A 22,084-nucleotide genomic window follows, 5' to 3' on the forward strand; every position below is an offset into this window, starting at 1 on the left:
GAGCATGAATAGGGAGGAGAAGGAGAAGCAGGCTCCTTCCTGAGCAGGGAACCTGATGGATCCTAGGATCCTTGAATCATGACCTGAGCCGAAGGCAGACACTTAATGAACTGAGCCATCCAGGTGCCCCTCGACTGACATCTTGATACTTGAAATACAGAATACGGCTGACCCTCGAACTGTGCAGGTATCATTATGGTTGAATTTTTTTATGGTACAGTACTTTAAGTGTATTTTCTGTTATGATTTTCTTAAAAAGCTTTTCTCTACCTTAACTTTATATAACAAGACAGTGTATATAGTGTGCCTGGGTGGCTCAGTCAGTTAAGCATCTGCCTTCGGCTCAGGTCATGATCTTAGGGGTCCTGGGATCCAGCCCCGGATCCAGCTCTCTGCTCAGCAGGAAGCCTGTGTCCCCCTTTCTCACTGTCTGCCTCTCTGCCTACTTGGGATCTCTCTCTCTCTGTCAAATAAATAAATAAAATCTTTAAAAAAAAAAAAAAGATTTGTATTAGGCATAACAAGAGACCAGTTGTGTGGTCAGCTCCACTGGCTTTTCCCACAACTGTGCTTCAGGTGATATTTGTCTTTTTTTTTCCTCAAGAAGATTGGCGGGTAGGATGTGGCAGTTAAAACAGGTTCCATGTGATTTTACTTAAAAGTTGGCCCACATGCCAGGGGGAAAAAAAAAAAAAGTGTAAATGTTACAAAGTGTTGCCTGTGTTTGTATATCCCCAGTATTTTTTAAAAAACAGATTTGACATGTGCTTATAACAGTTACTATGTTATGAACATGAAGGCTTGAGAATGCCTGTCTTAAAAATTGAGGTATTGCCTCTTCTCAGTTATCAACTGTACAATTTTCTTAAGGGCTGTATCAGTAACATATGTTGGGAACTTTTCCCATTTTATCTCTTCCTTTTTCAGTTACCAGTTTTGTTTTATTGACATTTTTCTACTCAGAAATGTTCTGAGTGTTTAGGGAAGAATTCCAGTTTTGATCAATTGCTTTATTGCTTCCAGTATGTAGCAAGGCTCTGTGTTCTTCCCTAGTTTTTGACTGTTTCATGGTATTTTCAGCATTGTTAAGTATGATGTATTATTGGTATTGAAACTCCTGGTTTTGATACTTAAGTAGTATTGTGCATTTATTTGAGTACAGCTTATTGTTCATGGAAACAGGGCTGTGGATAAGAGCATTGACTTGGGTGTTAGTTGATTAGGTAGATTAGTTTGCCACTTACAAATATAGTTAACTTAGGCAAGTTATTTCTAACTTCGCTGAGTGTTTTGTCATTTGCAAAATTTAGGAAATAATTTTACGTGTCTCCCAGGATTATTGTAAAGATTAAAGATAATTCATGGGAAATGTTCTTTGCATGTAGTAAGTACTCAAGTGCATGTTAGCTGTTCTCCTCTATATTCAGCAAAGGTTTTTGAGCTCCCACTTTGGATCCAAACCATGCTTGGTGTTGTGATTCAAAAATGGATTCTAAAGGCTTCCTGACCCTAAGAAGTTTCACTGTTCAGGAGGGGAAGGACAGGCATGTAAACAGGTAAATGCAATAAATTGTGACAGGTACTCTAATAAGAACATTAATAAGTGAGAAGAATAAAGGAGTTAGTGTCAGGAGCCTGGGGAGGTCAGGGAAATTAATTTCTGCTTCTGAGCTTATGAAGTGTGAGCAGTAATTCCCCATTCATTTATTTGGCTAATACTTGATTGAATATAGGTACTGTGTGCCAGTTGCTATCTTAGGTGCTGGGAATATAGGAGTAAAGAAGGCACTGTCTCTTTCAGAAGCTTTTATTCCAGTGGAAAAAAGTCACTAATAAACAAACAAAAAATCATGGACAACTGCTGTAAAAGAGATTAAAAGGTCATGTGATAAGGAATGAGTTGAGTTAGGAGGTACTTCAGATTTTGCCGACAGAAAAGGATTCTTTGAGTAAGTGACCATGAAGTTGAGATCAGCCTGTGAAGAGGGAGCTTGTAGTGGGTGATTATCAGAGGGGTGTGCATTCTGGGCTGGGAAACCAGGTGACATAAAGCCGTTTGAGCTTTTGGAGTGTTTGGAGGAGCGGTCAGTGTGGCTGGAATGTAGCGTGCAAGGGGGAGAGTGGTATCAGATGAGGTCAGAGGTAGGGGGTAAGTCATTTAAAGTTTTGTAAGACAGAGTAAGGGTTTCCTAGTTATAAAGGAAAGTTACTGGGGAGTGCTGGGTGGCTCATTGGGTTAAAGCCTCTGCTTTTGGCTCAGGTCGTGATCTTAGGGTCCTGGGATTGAGCCCTGCATCCGGCTTTTTGCTCAGCTGGGAGCCTGCCCCCCCACCCCCTCTCTGCCTGTTTGTGATCTCTGTCAAATAAATAAATAAAATCTTAAAAAAAAATTTTTGGAAGGCTCAAAGCAAGGGAGTACCTTTCCATAAAGATCACTGTGATTGCTGTGTGAGGAGTGGATTCTGGATTCTGAGGATAAGGAGTGGTGGTAGTTGGGTATCGAAAATTGAACCAAGGAGACCTTTATAGGCTATTGTATTTAGGACAGGTGAGAGAGATTTTATTTTCTAGCTTGAACCAGAAAGTAGTAGAGGAGAGAAATGGGTGGATTTGGGACCTGTTTTTTTCTTTCTTTCTTTTTTTTTTTTTTTTTTTTAAGATTTTATTTATTTATTTGACAGACACAGTGAGAGAGGGAACACAAGTATCGGGAGTGGGAGAGGGAGGAGCAGGGTTCCCGCTGAGCAGAGAGCATGATGTGGGGCTCCATCCTAGGACCCTGGGATCATGACCTGAGATGAAGGCCGACACTTAACGACTGAGCCACACAGGCGCCCCTGGGCCCTATTTTGAAGACTGAATTGGTAGGACTTGTTAATTGAATTAGGACCAGCCAGAGGAATCCTAGGACTTAAGCAAATAGAAGGCTGAGAGTTCAGTTTACTGAAATGGGTAAATCTAGAGAGGTTTTGTGGGAAATCATGAGCTCTGTTTTGTTAAGTTTGAGGTGCCAGTTAGACATCTGTGTAGAAATTTTATACTTGTTGATAGATTGTAGTAATTATAGGTTATGGAGTTAAGTGAGAGATAAATATTTGGCAATCACTGATTTATATCTGCTACATTTGGTGAGAAAGATGACCCAAGGATGACCTTGGTAAGTGTGGCCTCAGTGGGAATAGAAGATAGGTTGTAGAGAGCTATTAGGTGAGGGGTGGAATGAGAATGTGAGGTTGGCGAATGGAGACGGCAACGTAGATTCCTCGTTGAGAAATTGTTTGGTGGAAGGGAAGCAGAATAATAGTTGTATCTACAAGTAAGGCCTAGATTTGAGTCTTGTTTTTGTATTTGCCTGGGTGCAGTTATTATTTGAGTGTTTTCTAAAGATTTAAGTTTTTTATGTACCTTACCCAGTCATCTCCATAGTACTGAGGTAAATGGTATTTTTCCTCTTGTAACAGAGATTTTAGTCTGGGAAAATTACAATAGTTGAGGAATTTACAAGACAGTGGAATCTGTATTTGTATTCACTTACTTTGTATGTATTATACCAGGGTACTTCTTGATATACCAAAATGCCCTTTAAACTTTTATGAATTTGGTTCAAAGTTCCATCTAAGAGTTTTTGAAAAGATTACACGTGAGAGAAGTGAAAATTCTTTTTAAGCTGTGAATTGTCACAGAATTCTTGGGGAGAACTTTACTTTTCTTGATTTCCTCTTTTGTAAATTGAGAAACTTCAGTAGGTAACAGAATACAAATGTAGCTACTTTTTAAAACAAAAAACTGATTCATTATAGTTAATAAAATTATACAAACAATAGTTAGGAAATTTAGCAGAAACTTTAGTACAGGAATGCTCTTTGATGCTTAAATAATCATGTTTTATGGGCATATGTTACCTATCACATGGTAATAATTGTAATCATGTAAACATTTTATTAGTATTGTATCTAATTTTGAGCTTTTTATGCAAGATAGGATATGAAAAATTTGTGTAGACTCTAGTAAAGTCTCCAGGAAATGATCACAAATTAGAAAATGGATCCTTTATGGAAAAGTTTAATGAATAAGAATTACTTTTTTTTTTTTTTTAAGATTTTTATTTTTAAGCAGTCTGTACACCCAGTCAGGAGCTCAAACTTAAAACTGCAGCATCAACTGGATGAGTCATCCAGGTGCCCCTGAATAAGAATTATTTAACCTGGATAAGTCAAAGTTGAATTAATAGTAAGGATTTGCAGCAAAGTGTTGGATATTACCATTGTGGAGAACAAAAATGGATGATGTCTTTTGACATTCACTGTAAATAACAATTGATTTCTAGAACTTAAGGACTATTAAACATTTAAAGAAACACTTATAGAAGATCCCCATCCTTTGAGACCTTTAAAAATGTATTGAATGATTTTCACTTGGTAATATAAAGAATTGAAGCCATCATATATTTTGAAATCTTTTATTTGGTTTGATTCTTCATATTGCTTAATGGAAGAAGTTTAGGTATTGGTTATTTAATTATATTTCTGTACTTTTCCAGTCCATCATACGATTATGAGCTAGGGCCTCAGCCATTTATTTTAAAAGTTAAGTTTATACTTAGCTATATATATTTTTTTAATACTGTGGGTACACTGTCTTCCAAATAAAAAATGGCAAAGGGAAATGCAGAAATTAAGGATGAAATAATATTAAAGTGGCTTTTTAATGCTTCTTATTAGTGTTTGTTGTGATTGGAAACTTCAGAATCTTCCAAGTATGACTACCACTACTGCGTGTGTTTATTTGGCTAGGCTTTCTCACTAGTGATCCTAGTCTATCACTGCTGCACAGTGCATGGTTTAAATTAAAACTTGGTGTTTTGCCTCTATTAGCCTGTTCAGTTCTCACAACCACATATGAAGTGTAGAGATTGTTAACTCTTTACAAGTTAACTTCCTATCTGCTATGAACCTTTGAGGTTGTTAACAATTATGATATTAAATTTTCACATTCTGAAGGCCAATAGTGCAATATCTCTTTATATTAGTTGGACACGGTGAGTAGGGTATAATCGTTGAAACCTAGTGGCATCACTTTCTAGTTTTTTTGTTTTGTTTTGTTGTTGTTCTTGCAAAATGGTTTTATTAAAGCACGTAGACAGGACGTGTGGGCAGAAAGAGCTACTGTCCATCACTTTCTAGTTCTACTATCAGATTATTCAGTGGTAGAGGATGGGCTGCAAAATAGGTTCCAGGATTTTGATTGGCTTCCTCTAAGGTGAAAGTAGCCAATTTCACAGTGACTTGAAAGTTGAATATGTAAACTATTCTTGTGTGGTCTGTCATTCCGTTCTGAGGTATGCCTTTGAAGTTGGTACATGGTTAATGAGATTTCTGATATCAAGTTCATGCTTTTCCTTTACTGGAAACCAGAGTGGTACAAAATGTTCTACATGGAAGTAGTGGTATGTTGTATCCGTCATTACCTCTTCTTTCCAACTTCAGTGTTGAAATGAAATATAGTGGATACAAATCTGAACAGTTGGTGGAATGGGATTTTTTTTTCTAGGATGGGATAGTTTATTAGTTTATTTCGTCAGTGGGACTAGCAAGGATGTTAAAGGTACCAGATTTTCTTTTGAACATTAGCTTTTTTTTTTTTTTTTTGCTTTCTTTTTTAATCACTATCAATCACAATACTAGATGTATGTTCCATGACTGGCTTAAGTCGTTCCAGAATTTGGATGGGAGATTTCTCTCATACTAACTGGCAAGGAAAGTGGTCGATCTCAATATTAATACTTAAAAAATTGTACAGTGATCGGGGGAAAGGGGTCATCTGGATACTAGCATGTGTTTCTTGCTGGTTACACAACATTTATACTTCATGTTCTTTGTGAACTTTACTTTCTGGAATATATTTTTTTCATCAAAAGTTTATTAGATAAAGAGGCAGTGTAGTACTGCAGTATATTTTCCTGAATTGCAGCCTTGATTATCATACTTCACAGTTCTTAAAACTTTAATTTGGTACCTTTTTCTTAATTTCATAAGCTGTGAACTTTATGGGCTTTAAGCTGAGCACATTTTTTGAAATAAATTTGTTTTCTTTACTCATCCAATTTTTAATGGTAGTTTGACTTCTAAAAAATTTTTTTACTTCTTTTCATGAATCAATGAATCAATGAATTGAGCTTTTCTTTGCTGGTATTTATTAATCATTCATTAATAAAGTTATAGAAGTAGCATATGTTAAGAATACCAGGAGTGAGACTGACTAGGTTCAAATTCTAGCTTACCAGTTACTAGTTGTATGTTAGTTATGCACACTGTCTTGCTTTATTTCCTCATCTCTGAAGTGGGGATGGTACCCATCTAACAGGGTTTTAACTGAGTTAATTCTTAGGTATTATTTAAAAGACACTGTGCTTGGCATACAGTAAAGCACTAAATAAGCTTTAGTTGCTATTACTGTTTTTCTTATTACGATGAAATACACATATGAAGCTTACCATTTTAACCATTTTTAAGTTTACATTTCAGTAGCATTAAATACATTCACAGTGTTTTGTAGTCATCACCAGTATCCCAAAACTTTTGTATCACCTAAAACAAAATTAACCATTAGCAGTAACTCTCCTTTACTCCCTCCTACTAGCCCTGATAACCTGTATTTTACCTGTGATCATTCTGTAGGATGAATCTGAACTTCATTCTTTTTTGTTATTATTAATAGCTTAATATGTCATTGTATTTTTATACCACATTTTGTTTATCCATTCATCTATCCATGGATGCTAGTAGAGTTTCCATGTTTTGGTGCTTGGGAGTATTGGTGTTTGAATCCCTGTTTTCAGTTATTTTGGCTATATATCTAGGAGTGGAATTGCTGAATCACTGTAATTCTCTTCAGCTTTTTGAGGAACTTGTCACTTTTTAATTTTCTATTTTTTTTTTTAAAGATTTTATTTATTCATTTGACAGGCAGAGATCAAAAGTAGGCAGAGAGGCGGACAGAGAGAGAGAGGTGGAAGCAGGCTCCTTGCTGAGCAGAGAGCCCGATGTGGGGCTTGATCCCAAGACCCTGGGATCATGACCTGAGCTGAAGGCAGAGGCCTTAACCCACTGAACCATCTGGGTGCCCCATCACTGTTGTTTTTATTATCATTATCATCATTTGGTAAAATTATGGATGACTTTTTTTTTTTTTTAGAAATTATTTTTATTATTCAGGGGCTATTACCATTGTGGTATGCATGTTTGTTGGAAGCTGTGTGCATAATTATCCACTCCTTGGATTGAAATTTCTGGTGTGGAGTATTACATTTAAAACTGTAGAGCTGGGCTTGTCTGCTTGCTCGCTTGCTCTCTCTTTTTTTTAAAGTAAGCTCCATGCCTAGTGTGGAGTCCAAAGCAGTGCTCAAATGACCGTGAGATCACAACCTGAGCTGAGAGCAAGTCACTTGGCCAACTGACTGAGCCCACCCAGACACCCTAGAATTTCCTTCCTTTTTGAGACTGAGTAGTATTTTTTTTAACTAAATTTATTTATTTTCAGCATAACAGTATTCATTATTTTTGCACCACACCCAGTGCTCCATGGAATCTGTGCCCTCTATAATACCCACCACCTGGTACCCCAACCTCCCACCCCCCCCACCACTTCATTCCCCTCAGATTGTTTTTCAGAGTCCATAGTCTCGAGACTGAGTAGTATTTTATTGTGTGTATGGATTCCATTATTGACTCATCTACTGATAGATGCTTGGGTTGCTTCCATATATTAGCTGTTGTAAGCAATGCTGTTATGCACTAGTGTATAAATGTCTCTTCCAGACCCTGTTTTCAATTCTTTTGCATATATACACAGAGATAGAATTGATAGATCATATAGTAATTCTATTTTTAATTTTTTTGTGGAACTGCCATACTGTTTTCCACATCTTGCCTGCTCTTTTAAAATTGAGGGCAAAATAAAAATCAAAATTACAAAATAGGTGAAGTAATACATTGTACTAATAACAATCTATCTTGACAAGCCCAACTGAACTATGAGTAAATATAAATAATTTTAATTCCTTTACTTTTTTCCTTTTTTCCCCCCTGGAGAATGGGTCATTCATTCATTCATTTATTCAGGCAACCTATATGGAATGTCTACTGTATATGTCTTGAAGTTTGGGGTTTCAGCAGTGAAAGAAACAAATCCCTGCCCTCATGAAACATACAAACTCTTGGTTTTCTTTTCTTTCTTTCTTTTTTTTTTTTAAGAGTTTATTTATTGACAGAGACACAGAGAGGGAACACAAGCAGCAGGAGAGGGAGAGGGAGAAGCAGGCTTCCCGCTGAGCAGGGAACCTGATGCAGGGCCAGAGCCTAGGACCCTGGGATCATGACTTGAGTGGAAGGCAGACACTTAACCATCTGAGACACCCAGGTGCCTCAAACTATTGGTTTTCTAAAAATACTTTTTCCTAGAATAGAGTATTACTAGAGATGAAGTGTCAAACAATTTAGCAATTTCTTCAGGTAGAAAAAATTGCTTTTGAGGTACATTTAAGTAATTGTGGTGCTTTTAACCAATGTAGTAACTTTATGAAGTAATGTCTAAGAGGTGGGAATTTAAAATTTTCCATTGCTTTCCCATTAGGAAGGCAACCTGGTTTTAGTACATTTGACTGGGAGTCAAGAGGTCTAGGTTCTAGTCCTGACTTTATCATGTAGTATTTGGTATTCGCTTGGAATTTTGTCCCTCCTCACTTTTTTATATAACTTTTTTTTTTTTTTTTTTTAAATGTAAGTTCTGCACCCAGCATGGAGCCTAGTGCGGGGCTTGAACTCAATAATCATGAGATCAAGACCTGAACTGAGGTTTAAGAGTCAGATCCTTAACCCACTGAGCCACCTGGGCACTGCTCACCGGGGAGGCTCTCTCTCCTTCTGTTGCTCCTGCTGCTTATTCTCTCTCATTCTGTCTCTGTCTAATAAATAAAACGAAAGAAAGAGAGGAGGAGGAATGAAGGATTTCTTTCTTTCTTTTTTTTTTACTGTTCTTAAAGGATTTTGATTACTGTTAGGCTAGTAACTATTTCAGTATCATTTTTTATACTGGTAATATCCAGTATATCCTTTTGATTTGTGTTTCCTGATGTGAACTGAATATTTGTCACTTCAAACTTCATTTCTAAAGACAAATTCATTCTTTTAATTTATTTATTTATTTATTTATTTTGCAATTAAATATTTATTGAACAAATGCAGAATAAATGAAACAAGGGGGGCTTTTAACCTGAAGATATAATGAACACCTCCCAATATTTAGAGGGCATCACACGACAACTGAAAGACTTGTTCAGTATTTCTCCAAAAGGTAGAACTTACACCAAAGGATAAACAGAAGCAATCAGTAGGCCGCAGGATAGTTGAACAAAGTGGATCACTTATTGTTATAGCTTCTTTGCCGGTAGAATGCATTCCACCCTAGGTTTCCCTTCTTCTTAAGGGAACATTATTACATTGAATATGTCACCTGAAGGTCTTAAATAGTTGCCTTTTCATGGCAAGCCCTCCACTGTCAGCAATGGATGTACTCCCACTATCAGGAAGAAATCTGCAGTTCACAAACAGGTTTACTGAGGAAATGGTCTTTGGTTCCTCAGCTACGCTTCAGCCTTCCATAGGAGTGATGTGCAGGAGGTGAGGAGAAAGGAGAGCATCTTCTCTGAAGGGGGGTGCCTCAGAGTCCCCAGCAGCTCAGAGACGGCCTCTAGGGACTGTCCTTCTCAAACCGCAATGAACCGCTGTAATGAGCTATGGGTGCAGAGGGGAGTGTGTGGTGCGCTGGAGCAGAGGGACAAACAGCTGACAACCACTGACTACACGAAGCAGGAGAGCTGTACTTTGTAAGTCACAAAGGAAATATAAACTGCGTAATACTGATGGGCTCCATTCAAACTGTCCAATATTACAAAAGGAGAATTGCTTCAACAACTATTCCGCATAATGTTTAAGGACAAAATATATATAATATACTTTATATATGTATTTTATCACATACTCAGTAAGGAATGCTGAGGTGCTTCATCCGTCCAAGAAATTGAAAATAAAAATTTTACATTTCTCTATCTGTCAGTATACAGGATTCCGAAGGTGAATCTTGAACTCAGAATGATGTATCAGTTTTCGAGGAAAGCCACATAATCGGTCAGTCTGGCTAACTGCTGTTTGTTGGGGATCGGGGGCACTGGGGCAGGCTCTGATAAGGGAATAAACCGGTTAAAAGATGCATCCAGGGCCCCTGCAACTGGCTTTTTGGGCATAACCATTCTTGTGGTGGAGTCGGCTTGCCATCCTTGTTCTAATATACCTTTCACAGCCTCTTCCACAGGGAGCCCGACAAAGGCTGCGAAGTCATCAGCGATGATGGAGGTGTAGGCTTGTGAGACCAGGGCGAAGGCTCTTCTCCTCGTTGCGTCTCTAAGTGCTTCCATGATTGGCTGGATCGTCTCAGACCACTGGTGTGTGTTGATGGTTGTATAGATCCCAGGGAAATCTCTCTGCCAGATTCTTTGTCCTACTGACCAAATTCCCCCAAGTTCAGAATTGGCAGATTTTATAGCAGGTGGTATCCGTTTCCAAAGATATCTTGTATTATTCATGTCATTGTGGAGCAGATACAAAGCTAACAGCTGACCATACACTGGGGGAGTAGCAATTCCTCCAGGAGCCTCGAGCTCCTGGTTCTCGCACTGATCGAGCAACTTTTTGAAGCTAAAGGCACTTTCCGCCATCACCGCCACTGGTATCTTCCCGGCCGGTCCCCTATTTATTTATTTTTTAAAAGACTTTATTTGTGGGGGCATCTGGGTGGCACATGGTTGTCTGCCTTCAGCTCAGGTCATGATCCCAGTGTCCTGGGATCAAGCCCTGCATCGGACTCCCTGCTCGGTGGGAAGCCTCCTCCTTCTCCCACTCCTGCTTGTGTTCCCTCTCTCGCTGTGTCTGTCTCTGTCAAATAAATAAAATCTAAAAAAAAAAAAAAAAGACTTTATTTGTGGATGGGGGGTTTGTAGGGAAGTACGAACAAGCAGGGAGAATGGCAGAAGAAGAGGGAGAAGCAGGCACCCTGCCCAGCAGGGAGTCTGATGCAGGGCTGAATCCCCAAACCTTGGGAGCATGACCTGAACTGAAGGCCCATGCTTAATGGACTGAGCTACCTAGGTTCCCCCAAACAAATTCATTATTGTTCCTTATTATTTTGCCTTTATCATCCCTTCATCTCAGTGAATGCCATCCTCTAAATACACTCAGCCTAAGCAAAAAACCCGAGTCATCTGATTTTCTATTGTTTGATCTTTATTTAATCAGTCATCCATATGTTTTTTCTCTACCTCTTATATCTTGAATCTGTCCCTTGTTCTCTAATCTGTCCTTGTTTGTATATATTCTTTTCTTTGTACAGAATATCTTTCATTTATTGTGATTGGCAAACCTCCTCTATAAAACCTTCAACATCTCTTTTGGCAGAGCAAAATAAATGACTCCTGAGTCTCTGCTCCTAGACCAGGTGAGATCAAGTCTCTGTTGTACGTCTGTAGTTATATAGTTTCATATTTGATAATCTATATAAGAGACTCTATTACGTTTTCTGGGAACATAGCCACAACAAATTTCAAAAGTAAGTCTATGCCTATGGACAAGTTAGTTTGCAAGAATGTATTTTCTTTCTTTTCCTTCCTTCATTCCTTCATTTCTTATTTTCTTTTTCTTTCATTTTATTTATTTATTAGACAGGGATAGAATGAGAACAAGGGGAGTGGCAGAGGGAGAGAGGGGCTCCCCAATGAGCAGGGACCCTGATGCAGGGCTCAATCCTAGGACCTGAGGTGAAGGCAGATGCTTAGGTGACTCAGCCACCCAGGCGCCCAAGATTGTATTTTCTAAAAAGAAAAGTAGTGGAATGTATGCTTAAACGATTTTATACAGAAAATGAGTCTCGGGGCACCTGGGTGGCTCAGTTAAGCATCTGACTTCGGCTCAGGTTATGGTCCCGGGTCCTGGGATCGAACCCCACATCAGGCTCCCTGCTCAGCTGAAAGCCTGCTTCTCCCTCTCCCACTCCCCCTGCTGTATTCCTTCTCTCCCTGTCTCTCCGTGAAATAAATAAATAAAAATCTTGGGGAAAAAAAAAAAAAGAAAGAAAATGAGCCTTTTCAACAAACATTGTAAGCATAATAATTCACTCAGTAAGAGAGTATTTACTCTAGATATTGGGAAGGAGGGGCCTAGCAATCTGAGGAGGAAGTGTAGGATTTGAAAAACTCAGTGGTATTTTCCTGGCCACCCAAAGATATTAAAAGACCCAGATGTGCTCTATTTGTGAAAATGCAGTGGCCAAATTTGTATAGGATTTCTGCACCTATTCAGAGACTCAAGTACCTCTTAGTTACTTGTTTCTTCCTACCAGCTATTTTCCATCTGTATTTTTTTTAAAGCTCTTTGTGATACAACACAGTATTCATAGAATCTTGATGAGTGAAAATTTTCTGTATAAGTAGAATAAAGATTAACTCTTCTGATTGACAGATACTCAGAAGTCTTACTTTCCTTCTCCCGTATTACTCCCTTTACTGTTAAGACTCTTAGAGCAAATTAAAGCCTTGTTTCAAATACTTTTCCAGTTTTTTACTCTTCCTCACTAGATAGTCATTTGTTTAATGGTGGGACAGTTCATTGTTTTAATACTTTTGTTCTCTGTGGCTTACCTAAATCTTTTTTCTCCTTCACCCATAATTTCTTTTTGCAACTTGCAGTAGAGCATCATGATAGATAATAATATTACACCACAGGCCTATTTATCTTTCGCATTATCCCTAGAATGTGCTGGAGGCCATGAGGCTGAGGTTAGTTTTTTGATTCCTAATATACTACAATAAATATTTGAACACCGGCTTTTGTGTATTGTTTGAGTATTACTTAGTTTTTGGAGGAACTAAAAGTTCCTGATTTTTTTTTGACTTGGAACGGTTTTTTCTTTATTAATAGTTTAAAAATCATTAGGCAATCTTTTTTTTTTTAATAGTATTTTTCTTTAGAATGACAAGCATAGGAAATGGATATATATTACCATATGCTTTTTTATTTTTTGAGTGATGTTTGCTCTTAATACCTTCTAATTATTTTATCTTACCCTGAATAGTTAGCTTCTAAATTTAGTTTCCATTCCCCCCAAAACCTGCTTATATTTTCTGTTATTTTCTATGTATTCTATTCTTTCTACTTATTTCTTAAGAGAAAGAAATGTCATCCATATAACTATCTCTTGCCTTGTAGTAAAACTGTAGTAAGAAATCAGGGAAAAGCACAAAACTTGGCATATAGTAAACTTCATTTGAAGAAATGAGTGAATGAATAAGTAGGGAATAAAGCTGAACTCACATGATAGGAATGTGGCCTTGTTTAATGGTACAGTTTATCCTAGGCTCCTTAGCTAAGAGCTAAGGCACACTGGAAAGGAGTGAACAAAAAAATGTGGAGGAAAAAGTATTCTATATTGCTTAAGTAACTGCCTTATGCCACTATATAGTATGTCCCCATTTCTGAAAGTGCATTGTGATTCTCACATTTTAAGCTAATTTATTTCATTGTTTAGGAGAATTCTGAGGCATCTCTAGAGATAATTGGATATATCTCTAGATCCTTACATAATCATAATTACTGTAGTTACAGATATTAAAGTATTCTTATCAGAGCTTAGGCAGAAAAAGTTATGCTTAGTAGGTCTTTACCCTTAGCAGTGAATTTTACTCAGAATCCTAGGAGACAAATTTTTTGAGAAGACTGTTAATATGGTTTTAGTAGAAACACTTGGAAGAGCTCATTATATTGTTTATAGCAATATTTGATTACCTGGGTTTTCAATTATCTAAACTCCTGGCATTTTGTTTCTTTACAAAATTTCCTGGTCAGTTTGCTGATCATTAGCACCTCTACAAGGAGATAAGCACAGAGTGGAAGAGTGTAAATTATAATTTTAAAAGATTTTATTTGACCTTAATTAAAGGTTTGGGGGAGAAGCAAGTTAAAACTGTGGCTAATTATTTACAAATTTCAATGACCAGGGGCGCCTGGGTGGCTGAGTCCTTAAGCATCTGCCTTGGCCTTAGGTCATGATCCCAAGGTCATGGGAAGCCTCTCCTACTCTCCCTGCTTGTGTTCCCTCTCTCGCTCGTGCTCTCTCTCTCTCTGTCAAATCAATAAATAAAATCTTAAAAAAAAGCCCAACAAATTGCAATGATCAGTCCTCTTATTAGTATAAATTATACCATAGATTTTAAGTTTTTTTTGGCTACTGTGGCAAATAAATGACGCTTACCTTATTAAAAATTAGTTTATACCATATATATTTATTTGAAAGAAATTGTACATTGATAAAGCTAACAGTAAAGCATTACACATTTTAATACTCTAGGTTTCTTTTTAAAAATTGTGGAAAAACCACTTTTTAAAAATTTAATTTAAAGTAATCTCAGCAACCAGCTGGGCATGGTTTGGGGCTTGAACTCATAACTTTGAGATTGAGACCTGAGCTGAGATCAAGAACCGTCAAATAACTGACTGAACCACCCAGGTGTCCCCAAATTCATCATTTTAAAGTATACAATACAATGATATTGAGTACATTCATAGTGTTGTGCAACTATCACCACAGCTTGGTTCTAGAACTTTATCACCCCAAAAGGAAACCCCCATACCTATCAAGCAGTTATTCCATTTTCTCCTCAGTCCAGCCCCTGGCAGCTGGTAGTCTAGCTTTCTGTTCATATGGATTTACCTATTCTGGATATTTCATATAGATGGAATCATAAAATAATACAGCCTTTTTTATTTGATGTCTTTCACTTAGCAAATGTTTTTCAGATTCATCCATGTTGTAGAATGTATCAGTACTTCATTTTTTTTTTATTGTGGTGAAAAATATGTATCATAAAATTCACATCTTACCCATTCTTAAGTGTACAATTCATTGGTATTAAATATATTAGGAGTGTTTTGTAATCATCACTGCTATTTCCCCAACTTTTCTATCATTCCAGAAAGACAATGTTTACAGTTAACCAATAACTTCCTACTCCTTCCTTCCCCCACCTCCTGGTTACCTCTGTTTTAGCTTTAGTCTATGAATTTGCCTATTCTGGTAACCTCATTTAATTGGAGTCATACAGTACTGGTCTTTTGTGTCTGTTTTTTTTAATATGTAGCATATAGCATAATGTTATGTTATTCATTCATTTGTAGCATGTATTAGAATTTCGTTTCTTTCTATGGCTGAAGAATATTCTCTATTATGATTATATCACGTTTTGTTTATCCATTCATCTGTTCTTGAAGCTTTTTGGCCATTGTGAATAGTGGTCTGCTATGTAGATTCCTTCTCTGCCCCCTCTAGCTTTAATGAGGTTAAGTGAGAAGTAAAAAATTATATATAATTTAGGAGAAAAGGATGATTTGGTTGATATATATACACACACACACACGTGTGTGTATATAGATACACACATGTATATATATAGTGAAGTGCGTACCACAGTCAAATAATTAACATATCCATTACCTCACGTAACATATTCTCACCTCCCTTTTTATTTGGTCCTAAAAACATTTAAGATTTACCCTCTTAGTAGATGGCAAGTATGCAATACAAAATTATTAGCTGTAGCTACCATGCTGTATATTAAATCTCCATAACTTACTCATCCTGTGTATCTGAGATTTTGTACCCTTTGATTAATGTTTCTCCATGTCCCGCATTACCCAGCCCCTGGCAACTGCCTTTTTACTTTGTTTTTATGAGTTTGACTCTCTTAGATTTTGCATATAAGTGAGTTCATGTGATATTTGTCAGTCTGTGTCTGGCTCATTATACTTAGCATAATATCCTCCCGTTTCATCCATGTTGTTGCAGATGGCAGGATTTCCTTCTTTCAGTGCTGTGTGTGTGTAATGAAATATTAAATATATCCTAATTTCTTTATTCATTCATCTGTCAATGGACACTTTGTTTTTACCCATACATATATTGGGAGTAATGCGTCAAATGAACATGGAGTGCAGACATCTTTTTGAGATCCTGGTATCTTTTCATTTTCTTGGCTATACCCAGAAGTGGAATTGCTGGATCATCCTCGTCAGCTCATGTTAACTTTGTCTTCTTGATAATAGCAGTTCTAACAGGGGTGAGGTAATATCTCCTGGTTTTGATCGGCTTTTCCCTGATGACTAGTGATGTTGAGTACCTTTCCATATACCTATTGGCCATTTGTGTGTTTTCTCTGGAGATATGTCTGTTCAAATCCTTTGCCTATTTTTTAGTTGGATTATTTGTTTTTTTTTGCTTTTGAGTTGTTTGAGCTATTTGTGTATTTTGAATATTAGCCCCTTATCAGATGTATGGTTTGCAAATATTTTCTCTCTTTTCATAGGTTGTGTCTTCACTCAGCTGATTGTTTTCTTTGCTGTGTAGAAACTTTTTAGTTTAATGTAATCCTACCATCTTTTTGTTTTTCTTACCTTTTGGGGTCCTATTGAAAAAAATCATTTCCTAGGCCAATGTCAAGAAGCTTTCCCCCCGTTTTCCCTCCTGTTTTATTATTTATTTATTTATTTAAAAAGATTTTATTTATTTGACAGAGAGAAATCACAAGTAGGCAGTCAGAGAGGCAGGCAGAGAGAGAGGAAGGGAAGCAGGCCCCCTGCTGAGCAGAGAGCCTGATATGGGACTCGATCCCAGGACCCTGAGATCATGACCTGAGCCGAAGGCAGCGGCTTAACCCACTGAGCCACCCAGGCGTCCCTCCCTCCTGTTTAATAGTTTCATTTCTTACATTTAAGTCTAATTTATTTTGAGTTGATTTTTGTGTATGGTGTGAGAGAATGGTCAAGTTCCATTCTTTTTCATGTGGATATCCAGCTTTCGCAACACCATTTATTGACGAGACCATTGTTACCTCATTGTGTGTTTTTGGCACTGTTGTTGAAGATCAGTTGACTGTAGTTGCTTGGGTTTATTTCTGGGCTCTATTTTATTTCATTAATCTATGTCTGTTTTTATGCCAATACCATATGTTTTGATTACTGTAGCTTTGTATTGTATTTTGAAATCAGGAAGTGTGATACCTTTAGCTTTGTTCTTTTAGCTCAAGATTGGTTTGACTACTTGGAGTTCATTTTGGTACCATATGGATCTTAAGACTTTTTTTTCCTATTTCTGTGAAAAATGCCACTGGAATTTTGGTAGGATTGCCTTGAATTTGTAGATTGCTTTGGGTACTATGCACATTTAACAGTGTTAATTCTTCCAGTCCATGAGCATGGACTAACTTGCCATTTATTTGTGTCTTTTCAATTTCTCCCATCAATATCATAAGAGTTTTCAGTGTATACATCTTTCACCTCCTCACTTAAATTTATTCCTAAGTATTTCATCTTTTTTAAAGCTTTTATAAGTGAGGTTGTTTTCTTAATATTTTTTTGATGCTTCAGTGCAATTAGTTGATTTTTTTGCATATTGGTTTTGTATCCTGCAAATTTACATTCAGTAAATTGTTTATTCTGACAGTTTTTGGTGGAGCCTTAATTTTTTTTTTTTTTTTTTTTAAAGATTTTGTCTATTTGGGCTAGAGAGAGAGAGAGAGCGCACCAGCTGGGGGAGGGGCCGAGGGAGAGGGAGAAGCAGACTCCCAGCTGAGGTGGGAGCCTGACATGGGGCTCCATCCCAGGACCCCTGGATCATGATCTAAGCCGAAGGCTTAACCGACTGAGCCACTTAGGCACCCCTTTGCTGTTCTTTCTACACAAGGTCTTGTCATTTACAAAAATATTTTATTTCTTTTCCGATTTGGATGGCTTTTTAATTCTTTTTCTTGCCCAAGTACTCTGGCTTCCAATGCCATATTGAATAGAAGGGGTGAGAATGGGCATCTTTGTCTTGTTCCTGATCCTAGATGTAAAGCTTTTCAGCTTTTTACCATTGAATATGTTAGCTTGTCATTAGCTATTGAGGTGTTAGCTGTTGAGTTGATCATATGAACTGTGATCATATTGATCCTGTTAATGTAGTGTAATACATTTGTTGATTTGCATATGTTGAAACATCCTTTGCAACCCAGGGATAAATTTGACTTGATCATGGTGTATAATTGTTTAAATGTGCTATTGAATTAGGTTTCCTGATATTTTGCTGAGGATACTTGCATCTATGTTTATCAGGGATATTAGCCTGTAATTCTCTTATCTTGTAGTGTGTCCTTGTCTGGCTTTAATATTGGGGTAATGCTGGCCTTGTAAAATGAATTTGGAAGTGCTCCTTTCTCTTCAGTTTTTTGGAAGAGTTTGAAAAGAAATGGCATTAATTCTTTAAATTACTGAAATAATTTACCGAAGAAGGTCATAGACATTCTTTGTTTAAAGATGTTTGATTACTGTTTCAGTCTTCTTACTTTTTCGTTACTGGTTTGTTCAGATTTTTTATTTTTTCATGAGTAAGTCTTGGTAGATTGTATGATTGTAGGAGTTTATCCATTTCTTCCAGATTCAATTTATTGGCGTGTAATTGTTTGTAGTAGTATTTTAAGATATTTTCCATTTCTTCAGTATCAGTTGCAGTATCTGTCATTATTTTATTTATTTGAATCTTTTTGCTTGATTGGCCTAGCCAAAGTTTTGTCAGTTTTGTTTATCATAAAAAAACAAAAAACAAAAAATAAAAAGCCCACATACTAGTGTCATTGGTTTTTAAAAGTGTTTCTCTAGTCTCTGTTTTATTTCTGTTCTAATCGTATTATTTCCTTCCGCTAACTTTGGGCTTAGTTTGTTCTTTTTCTGGCTCCTTGAAGTGTTAAGTTGGATTGTTTATTTGAGGTTTTTCTTTTTTCTCAGTGTAGGTATTGGTTTGAACTTCCCTCTTAGAACCCCTTTTGTGGCAACCCAGAAGTTTTGACATTTTTTTTCCAGCTTTGTCTCAGTGTTTTTAAAATTTCTCTTGATTTTTGCTTTGACCCATTGGCTGTTCAGGAGCATGTCATTTAATATCCACATTTTTGTGAATGTACCCATTTTCCTCCTGATACTGTTTTCTAGTTTCATACCTTGTGGTTGGAAAAGATGCTAGGTATACTTTTAGTCTGTTTAAATTAGTTAAGGCTTATTTTGAGGCCTAACATGTAATTGATCTTAGAGAATGTTTTGTATGTGCTTGAGAAGATTGTATATTTTGCTGCTGTTGGATGGAATGTTCTATATATTTATTAGGTCTGTTTGATCTGATGTGTTATTGAAGGCAGGCATTTCCTTACTGGTTTTGTATTGGGATGATTTACCCATTTTTGAAAGTGGATATTGCTGTCTCTGTGTCTTTTCAGTTTGGTTAATAATTACTTTATATATCTAGGTTCTTTGGTGTTTGTTGCATGTGTATTTACAATTATTATATGCTTTTCTTGGGTTGACCCCTTTATTATTACATAATGTCTATCTTTTTTCATAGTTTTTAACTAAAAGTCTATTTTTGTCTAGTAAGTATAAGTACAGCTTATAATAAGTACAATAATAAGTACAGTTTATTATACTAAGTACAGCTGTAATATAATAAGTACAGCTACTTCTGCTCTTTTTTTTTTTTTAAATTTCAGGTTTGTATTTAAATTCTAGTAAGTTGGGGTACCTGGGTGCCTGAATTGTTTAAGCATCTGATTCTTGATTTCTGCTCAGGTCATGATCTCAGGGTTGTGAGATTGAGCCCCAAAGTGGGTTTTGCACTCAACATGGAGTCCACTTGAAATTCTCTATCTGCCTTTGCCCCTCCCCCTGCTTAGGTACTCTTTCAAAATAAAATCTTTTTTTTTTTTTTTTTTAAAGATTTCATTTATTCATTTGACAGACAGAGATCACAAGTAGGCAGAGAGGCAGGCAGAGAGAGAGGAGGAAGCAGACCCCCCCACTGAGCAGAGAGCCCAATGCTGGGCTCCATCTCAGGACACTGGGATCATGACCTGAGCCAAAGGCAGAGGCTTTAACCCACTGAGCCACCCAGGCATCCCTCAAAATAAAATCTTAATAAAAATAAATTCTAGCTGGTTATGGACATTGGGGAGGGTATGTGCTATGGTGAGTGCTGTGAAATGTGTAAACCTGATGAGTCACAGATCCGTACCTCGGGGGCAAATAATACATTTTATGTTAATAAAAAAATTCTGGTTTATTAACATATATGGTAAAATTGGTATTAGGTATAGAATTTAGTGATTCATTGCTTAATATAACACCCAGTGCTCATCACAGGTACCCTCCTTAATACCCATCATCCATCTAGCCCATTCCTCACTCACCTCCCTCCGTCAGCCCTCAGTTTGTTTTCTATAGTTAAGGGTCTCTTAAGGTTTCCTTCCCCCTCTTTCTTTTTTCCCCCTACCCCTATGTTCATCTGTTTTGTTTTAAATTCCACACAAGAGTGAAATCATGTGGTATTTGTCTTTCTCTGGCTGACTTATTTTGCTTAGCATAATACACTCTATCCACACACTGGAAATGGTAAAATTTCATTCTTTTTGATGGCTGAGTAATATCCTGCTCTCTTTCGTTTACTGTTTGCATGGAATATCTTTTTCCATCTGTTTTCAGCCTGTATATGTCCCTGTAGCTAAAGTGAATCTCTTGTGGTGAACATATTAATGGATCTTGTTTTTAATGTACTCACAGACTCATGTTTTTCATGGAAGAATCCATGAAATGTTAAATCCATTAACATTTAAACTATTATTGATACGTAAGGGCTTACTGTTGCCATTTTACTGTTTTCTGACTTTTTTATTTCCTTTGTTCCATTCTTCCTTTCTTGCTGTCTTTTCATGATTTAATAATTTTTTAAAAAAATAGTGGTATGCATTGAATCTTTTTTATCTTTTAAGTATCTACTAGAGCTGTTTTCATTTTGGTTGTATGAGGCTTACAGAAAAGCATAACAGCTTATTTTAAGCAGATAACAACATATTCAACACTTGCTCATCCCATCTTTTTTATATTATTGATGTCACAATTTACGTATTTTTATATTGGGTAGTCACTAGCAAAATATTATAGCTATAGGTGTTTTTAATTTAAAAAAATTTTTAAAGATTTTATTTATTCATTTGAGAGAGCATGCGCACAAGAGGTGGGGAGGTGTAGAGGGAGAGTGAGAAGTAGACTGTCCCCCTGAGTAGGGAGCCTGATGCAGAGCTGGATCCCAGAACCCTGAAATCATGACCTGAGTTGAAGGCAGACACCCAACCCACTGAGCCACCCAGGCACTTGCAGCTATACTTATTTTTAATAGTTTTGTTTTTTAACTTTTAATATTAGAGTTGAAAGTGATGTGCACACCATCAGTACAGTATTGGTCTGTATTTGAGTGTATACTTGCCTTTGTTGGTGAGTGTTACAATTTTATATGTTTCTATGTTATTAATTAGTATCCTTTCATTTCAGTTTGAAGAACTCTGTTTAACAGTTCTTGAAAGGCGGGTGTGATAGTGAGTAACCGCCCTCAGCTTTTGTTTGGGGAAGTCTTTGTCTCTTGTTTTGTGAGTTTCTTTTTTAAAAAACTAATACTTTTTGTTTTTTTAAAGATTTATTTATTTGACGAAGAGCACACGTAGGCAGAGTGGCAGGCAGAGGGAGAGGGAGAAGCAGGCTTGCTGATGAGCAGGAACAGTGTTGGGCTCCATCCCAAGACCTTGGGATCATGACCTGAGCTGAAGGCAGACACTTAACCAACTAAGCCACCTAGATGCCCCAATACTTTGTTATTTTGTTTTTGTTTTTTTTTTTCTTACTTTGAGAAATTTTAAATTGTTAGAAAAACTGAGTGGAAAGTAGAGAGTTCCCATATACCCTCTCTCATTCCCTCCAGTTTTCTTTAGTATTGTTATCATTCATTAGTGTAGTATATTTGTTATGGTTGATGTGCCAGTATTGATATAGTATTACTAACTATAAATTCCATAGTTAACAATAGGGTTTATTCTTTGGGTTGTGAAAATGTGTATGTATCCACCATTGCAGTATTA

At 36.9% G+C, this 22,084-nt stretch overlaps 2 protein-coding genes across 3 annotated transcripts in view; one reads left to right on the plus strand and one right to left on the minus strand.

Moving 5' to 3' along the window:
• The window catches only part of ADIPOR2 (adiponectin receptor 2), a 99,121-nt gene that overhangs the window by 11,082 nt on the left and 65,955 nt on the right, over positions 1-22,084 (plus strand). The gene's annotated exons all lie outside the window — the stretch shown is intronic.
• Positions 10,029-10,796, minus strand: LOC106003846 (COP9 signalosome complex subunit 8-like). The gene has a single exon (XM_045071835.1). It carries the CDS (start codon positions 10,769-10,771, stop codon positions 10,157-10,159), a length of 615 nt encoding a protein of 204 aa, XP_044927770.1. The 5' UTR covers positions 10,772-10,796; the 3' UTR covers positions 10,029-10,156.

The sequence above is a fragment of the Mustela putorius genome, unplaced genomic scaffold (genome assembly GCF_011764305.1).
Source record: "Mustela putorius furo isolate JIRA1106 unplaced genomic scaffold, ASM1176430v1.1 tig00003988_pilon_pilon_pilon, whole genome shotgun sequence".
NCBI lineage: Eukaryota > Metazoa > Chordata > Mammalia > Carnivora > Mustelidae > Mustela > Mustela putorius.

Coding starts and splice junctions, on each gene's coding strand:
- LOC106003846 (XM_045071835.1), bottom strand. CDS start 10,771: ATGGCGGAAAGTGCCTTTAGCTTCAAAAAGTTGCTCGATCAGTGCGAG.